Source organism: Gorilla gorilla, chromosome 10 (genome assembly GCF_029281585.2).
Source record: "Gorilla gorilla gorilla isolate KB3781 chromosome 10, NHGRI_mGorGor1-v2.1_pri, whole genome shotgun sequence".
NCBI classification, from domain to species: Eukaryota; Metazoa; Chordata; class Mammalia; order Primates; family Hominidae; genus Gorilla; species Gorilla gorilla.
The window spans coordinates 48,827,232-48,834,451 of NC_073234.2; the positions used below are offsets into that span (position 1 = coordinate 48,827,232).

The 7,220-nt window shown below is 50.3% G+C and overlaps 1 protein-coding gene across 1 annotated transcript; it reads left to right on the plus strand.

The window, feature by feature from the left end:
* Positions 1–1,031: 1,031 nt before the first annotated feature.
* KRT5 (keratin 5) lies at positions 1,032–6,875 on the plus strand. Its single transcript, XM_004053170.5, has 9 exons — positions 1,032–1,703; positions 2,285–2,499; positions 3,286–3,346; positions 3,457–3,552; positions 3,696–3,860; positions 4,218–4,343; positions 4,593–4,813; positions 5,618–5,652; positions 6,210–6,875. Exons 1-9 carry the CDS (start codon positions 1,149–1,151, stop codon positions 6,506–6,508), a joined length of 1,773 nt encoding a protein of 590 aa, XP_004053218.2. The 5' UTR covers positions 1,032–1,148; the 3' UTR covers positions 6,509–6,875.
* Positions 6,876–7,220: the final 345 nt, after the last annotated feature.

The window sequence follows — 7,220 nt, forward strand, 5'->3', positions numbered from 1 at the left end:
TCGCCGTTATAACAGGCCGCCAGACTCTCAACATGTTCCTGATGAGATTAGAAGCTCCTGCAGGTATGTGTTTGTGGCGGCCTTCAGCCTGTATCAACACATACGATGACTCATTTCTTCCCTAGTGGAATAGAGCTTGCTGGAACACACCTGGGGGGCCGGGGAGCCGGCAGAGTAGCTACCCCCAAAGAGAGACGCTATAGCCCATGAGTCTCAGGGCTTTTTTTTAAGGGATTGCATGGGATCCCCGGGTTTCCTAAGCCCCCCACAGAGTCCTGCCCAGGCCAAAGAGCAAGGAAAAGGTCAAAGGGCAGAAAAAATGCTGAGTTAGGAGGAGCTATGGAAGGATAAACCTGGCCTTAAAGAGGTCAAAGTGGTTTATAGGGGGCGCTGAGGGCCTCCCACATTCTCTGGCCTAAACCTTACAGGCAGAGCCCAGTGGGCTCTGGGATAGCTGTGCCTTTCCTAAGAAAGAAATTGTGCAGAAAAGGATGAAACTCTATTTTCCCTCTAGCATATAACCAAGATTTAAGGCTACAGATTGCCTTTCCCAGAGGGGAAAACCCTGCAGCAACCTGCTGCCTGGAAAAGTGTAAGAGCAGATCACTGGGGAATCGTTTGCCCCCTGCTGATGGACAGCTTCCCCAAGCTGGAAGGGCAGGTGTTCAGCATGTACCGTACTGGGGTGGTTGTCAATACTCCTGGTCCTGTAAGAGTCCCCAGGACACTGGCCATGCCAATGCCTCCTCACTTCCTGGCATCCTTTTTGGGCTGCTCACAGCCCCCAGCCTCTACGGTGAAGATATACTTGCTAGCAGCGTCACCAACTTGCTGCCAAGAGATCAGTGCTGCAAGGCAAGGTTATTTCTAACTGAGCAGAGCCTGCCAGAAAGAAAGCGTTTGCACCCCACACCACTGTGCAGGTGTGACCGGTGAGCTCACAGCTGCCCCCCAGGCATGCCCAGCCCACTTAATCATTCACAGCTCGACAGCTCTCTCGCCCAGCCCAGTTCTGGAGGGGATAAAAAGGGGGCATCACCGTTCCTGGGTAACAGAGCCACCTTCTGCGTCCTGCTGAGCTCTGTTCTCTCCAGCACCTCCCAACCCACTAGTGCCTGGTTCTCTTGCTCCACCAGGAACAAGCCACCATGTCTCGCCAGTCAAGTGTGTCCTTCCGGAGTGGGGGCAGTCGTAGCTTCAGCACCGCCTCTGCCATCACCCCGTCTGTCTCCCGCACCAGCTTCACCTCTGTGTCCCGGTCCGGGGGTGGCGGTGGTGGTGGCTTCGGCAGGGTCAGCCTTGGGGGTGCTTGTGGAGTGGGTGGCTATGGCAGCCGGAGCCTCTACAACCTGGGGGGCTCCAAGAGGATATCCATCAGCACTAGTGGTGGCAGCTTCAGGAACCGGTTTGCTGCTGGTGCTGGAGGCGGCTATGGCTTTGGAGGTGGTGCCGGTAGTGGATTTGGTTTTGGCGGTGGAGCTGGTGGTGGCTTTGGGCTCGGTGGCGGAGCTGGCTTTGGAGGTGGCTTCGGTGGCCCTGGCTTTCCTGTCTGCCCTCCTGGAGGTATCCAAGAGGTCACCGTCAACCAGAGTCTCCTGACTCCCCTCAACCTGCAAATCGACCCCAGCATCCAGAGGGTGAGGACCGAGGAGCGCGAGCAGATCAAGACCCTCAACAATAAGTTCGCCTCCTTCATCGACAAGGTGAGCTACGATCTTTTGTAAAAAATCACTGTGGGTCTGAAATAAATGCCAAAGAGAGAGAAAGAAGGAAGATGTTTTGGCTTTGCGCAAATACTTTTATAGTTGTACAGTTCTGTGTTTCCATTTGTTTCTGTGCCCTGGATTTGTGAACACGTTCTGAATTAGACTGGCAGCTGGGAAGGGAGAATTATTTCTTCCCATTCAGAGGTTAGCTCACAAGGGCCTCTTAACAACTGTTGGACAGAGAGATGAATTTCATGCCATATATAAAGGGGCTGACTGTACAGGAAGGTAGACAAGTGCATGGGCAGCAGCCTGAGTGCCTTTGCAGCCACCCCTGAGCCGGGACACACTCCAAGCAGCACTCCTAGTGCTTTCTGTGCCCTGGATAGGTGTCCTATCTCCCCCTGGAAAAGTGAGTTTGGGTGCCTAAGTCTGCACCTCCCCTCCTGGGGCCCAGGGCCAGGCACAGTGCACAGAAAAGCTTTAGAGGGACAGAAAGAGGTGGGAGGCACCTTAGTGAGTTGATCATAGAACATGAAATCCAAGTTTCTCTATCTTCAAACTCTGCTCCCCTCCAGGTGCGGTTCCTGGAGCAGCAGAACAAGGTTCTGGACACCAAGTGGACCCTGCTGCAGGAGCAGGGCACCAAGACCGTGAGGCAGAACTTGGAGCCGTTGTTTGAGCAGTACATCAACAACCTCAGGAGGCAGCTGGACAGCATCGTGGGGGAACGGGGCCGCCTGGACTCAGAGCTGAGAAACATGCAGGACCTGGTGGAAGACTTCAAGAACAAGTGAGTTGGGGTGGAGGGTGGACACAGGGGAGGGTGGTGTCTTCTTGGTACCAGATGGGCTTTGTTACTAGTCTACTACCATGCCTTCCTTGGGGGCTGGGAGGATATACCTTCCATGGACACCTCCAGTACTAAAACAAACAAACAAATACACAAGCCAGGCTCATGTTTAGAAAGTTCCAGCCCCAGGCTCAGGCCCTCTGCAAGGAACTTAGTCAACAGCCAGAGCAACATGCTCTGTGCCCTTGGCACTACCTGGTGAAATCTGCCCTGATGTAAGGCTTGCTCTCTGGGACTTTCCTCCCCGGTACATGGGCCTTTGGATAGATTTGTCTCAAAGCAGGAGCTGGTGACATAACCCAGCTTGGTGGCTCAAATAATTTCTTTAGTCTTATGAACCAGCAACTAGGATGCTAGATTTAATTTTGTTTCTTTTCTTTTTTTTTTTTTAAAGCCTCTGAAAGCTCAAAAAAGAACACTAGAGAAATTGACTAGGTAATGCAGTTGGGGAGAAACAGCACAGCTTTTCTGCAGGAATCTGCTCGAAACAACTGAATTAGAGCAATAATAGAATTATTATATGGTAGGCAGTTACAGAGAAAGCAGTATTTAAATGGGGAGGGACCTTGGCCAGAGGTTCATGCTACCAGTGTCCCCTCCCTCTCTGCCTATGAGGAGAAGCCCCTTCTACTACTGCAAAAGTAGGCTTACAGTTGACTGCATAATAAAGACCCCTTACCTGTTGCTCATCCTCTGACAAACACTTCCCATCCCTTTCACCACCAGGTATGAGGATGAAATCAACAAGCGTACCACTGCTGAGAATGAGTTTGTGATGCTGAAGAAGGTGCGTGTGGGTGGGAGAGAACCAGCAGCCTGCAGCTATGCTCTCTAAGCGTGGAGCTCACTTAAGTAGGGTGACGGTGTGTGCAGTGCCAACCATCCCTGTTTCCCCAGGATGTAGATGCTGCCTACATGAACAAGGTGGAGCTGGAGGCCAAGGTTGATGCACTGATGGATGAGATTAACTTCATGAAGATGTTCTTTGATGCGGTAAGAAACTTATCTAAATTTTTCACATGGGTGGGTTTTTTTTTCCTCAAGTTGTCATATCACAATGAGTGAAAGATTTGAATGGAACTGACATTAAATAACATAACACAGAACCAGATGACCGACCCCAAATCTCCCTGCAGGAGCTGTCCCAGATGCAGACGCATGTCTCTGACACCTCAGTGGTCCTCTCCATGGACAACAACCGCAACCTGGACCTGGATAGCATCATCGCTGAGGTCAAGGCCCAGTATGAGGAGATTGCCAACCGCAGCCGGACCGAAGCCGAGTCCTGGTATCAGACCAAGGTGGGTGCTCTGATGACTGTCTCCTGAGTGAGGGGACACACCCATGTCTAGGATTCTAGGCCATGACGACACTAAGAATGGGGCTCCTGGAACCTGCTGAAGCCCATTGGGATGCTTTATAGGAATGGCCTTGTAGACAATTTCCATCTAAACCCAAGGACCTGAGAAAGAATCTCACTCTGAATCTCACACCAGTGTCTCCAGGAGAGCAAAGGCACTAGACTAGCTCAACCTTGGAAAAGCCTGAACTAGCTCCACACTATTTGCCACCACTTAGTACTCACTGCCTGTGAACTTTGGGAAAGTTCTTCCCATTCTCTTATAAACAGAATCTTTCCTCTTTCCTGGCCGCATCAGTATGAGGAGCTGCAGCAGACAGCTGGCCGGCATGGCGATGACCTCCGCAACACCAAGCATGAGATCTCGGAGATGAACCGGATGATCCAGAGGCTGAGAGCTGAGATTGACAATGTCAAGAAACAGGTAGGGTGAAATTGAAAGAGGGCAAGGAAGGGGCCTGAGCTCTAAAAGAAACACCTACTTTGTTTTATTTTGTTTTACTTTTGCTAAACACACGCAGCTAGATCCAGTACCAGTGTTTCAGTGTCCCGCCACCCACGATGTACTGGTTTCTCTCTGGGATTCATGATAGTTTGGTTTGCCCGACCCAGAATCTCAGAAGGAGACACCTCAGGTCCCAAGCAACCCCACTCTCCTCCTTTCTATCTGTAGTGCGCCAATCTGCAGAACGCCATTGCGGATGCCGAGCAGCGTGGGGAGCTGGCCCTCAAGGATGCCAGGAACAAGTTGGCCGAGCTGGAGGAGGCCCTGCAGAAGGCCAAGCAGGACATGGCCCGGCTGCTGCGTGAGTACCAGGAGCTCATGAACACCAAGCTGGCCCTGGACGTGGAGATCGCCACTTACCGCAAGCTGCTGGAGGGCGAGGAATGCAGGTGAGTAGACAGCATGAACTCAAGATGGCCCTCAGCTGATAAAGCGAAGCTGCTCTACTGTGGGGTGTACAACACACATACATGAGATCAGTGACTTGTGTGTGATAATGACACATCATCAACACTATTTCAGTCTGACTCATGGCCATATAGCTGACCTCAACTCACTTTTCTGGTCTCTTTTCCCCCACCAGTGTTCCTGGGCACTGGCTGTCCTCCAAGCACCTGAGCAACTCAGCAATCGTCTTGACACTTGTGCCTTTTCTGCTTTTGCTCACGTCCTTTGCTCAACCTCAATATCCATGTCATGCCCACCTCCATCCACCCTTGTCCTCCAGTACCCCTTCCTTCAGGAAGGCTTTCATGTTTACTCCAGCTGAGTTAAACTCACCTACCTTTGGATTGTCAAACTACTGTTTGCTTCAACCTCTGACATTGCCCATTGCCTACTTTCTGTTGGAGGAATTTCTGTCCGTGCCAAGTTCTCTCACAGAATGTAACTCCTACAAGGCAAAAACTGCTTTCGACATAATCACATTTCCCAAATCTCTTATACTTTCCCCATAGTGGGTGGAGAAGAATGTGAATTATAATTCTTTCCTAACAACTTGTTTCTAGGTCAATCCCTCTTCATTGGAAAATCCCTCCGGAGAGTTCTCCCTTCCTTTAACTTAAGCAGCTTTTGGGTGTACAGACTCCTGGCTTATGGAATGAACTCGAATCATGAGGATGGGAGTTAGCCACATAGACTAATGCTGTCTTTTTGGGAGCTGTTAACCCTTAATTCAATTTTTCCTCTTTCAGACTCAGTGGAGAAGGAGTTGGACCAGTCAACATCTGTAAGTAGCTTTGAACAGACATTAACAACGACAATAATATGGGATATATTTAGTGCCAACTCAGAATTCTGCTGTTTCTAGATCCAAACTTTTCCCATCCCAGCATATGGTTATTTATAATAATACACTTAGTAAGTTGTGGGTGGTGGAGGGGAAGGACAGATTGGGACAGGAAACAATGTGGCTTATGTCTCATCTCTTAAAGGGTAAGCCATGCATCCTATGCTTCTTGGACCCTGTCCCCTGCCTTGCCCCTAGTACCTAGCTCCCCCCAGTACCTAGCTCCTCCCCTCAGTACCTAGCTCCCCTCAGTACCTAGCTCCCTGTAGTACCTAGCTCCCCTCAGTACCTAGCTCCTCTCAGTACCTAGCACCTTGCCTCTTACACTCACCCACTTTTTTAGGGACCTTAACTAAATGACAGTTCTTCCAGGCCTTGTTTGCTACTCTGTAAAGGGGGTCCAGTAGAGTGCTCCAACACCAGCAGATCAAATAAGTGGGCCATACAGGATCAGCCTGGCAGATGGTCTCATTGAGTCCTCCCTCCTTTCCCTGCAGCTGTTGTCACAAGCAGTGTTTCCTCTGGATATGGCAGTGGCAGTGGCTACGGCGGTGGCCTCAGTGGAGGTCTTGGCGGCAGCCTTGGTGGAAGTCTTGCCGGAGGTGGCAGTGGAAGCTACTACTCCAGCAGCAGTGGGGGTGTTGGCCTAGGTGGTGGGCTTAGTGTGGGGGGCTCTGGCTTCAGTGCAAGCAGTGGCCGAGGCCTGGGGGTGGGCTTTGGCAGTGGCGGGGGTAGCAGCTCCAGTGTCAAATTTGTCTCCACCACCTCCTCCTCCCGGAAGAGCTTCAAGAGCTAAGAGCCTGCTGCAAGTCACTGCCTTCCAAGTGCAGCAACCCAGCCCATGGAGATTGCCTCTTCTAGGCAGTTGCTCAAGCCATGTTTTATCCTTTTCTGGAGAGTAGTCTAGACCAAGCCAATTGCAGAACCACATTCTTTGGTTCCCAGGAGAGCCCAATTCCCAGCCCCTGGTCTCCCGTGCCGCAGTTCTATATTCTGCTTCAAATCAGCCTTCAGGTTTCCCACAGCATGGTCCCTGCTGACATGAGAACCCAAAGTTTTCCCAAATCTAAATCATCAAAACAGAATCCCCACCCCAATCCCAAATTTTGTTTTGGTTCTAACTACCTCCAGAATGTGTTCAATAAAATGCTTTTATAATATAAGCTGGTGTGCAGAATTGTTTTTTTTTTTTCTAGGTTTACAATCAGCCTAGAGATACCATGAGGGTCAGTCTACCCAGATGTGATTGGTTCTTTTGATGATTCACAGGGAGAATGGGATAACATTTAAGGGAAAGTGGCTATTGGGGGTGGCCCAGAGACTCCAAGAAGCACAGAGATTATAAAGTCTCTGCAATGAAGGAGTCTCTGGAGGGCATTAATGGGCATGTGCATTGTACTACAATTTAGACAGATTTTAAAGCCTTTTGTTAAAGAGGGCCCTATGCAAGGTGAGATGATTTGCAAGTAGCAGCATATTTGGGCTTATGTAAAGTTTGTAAATGAAGA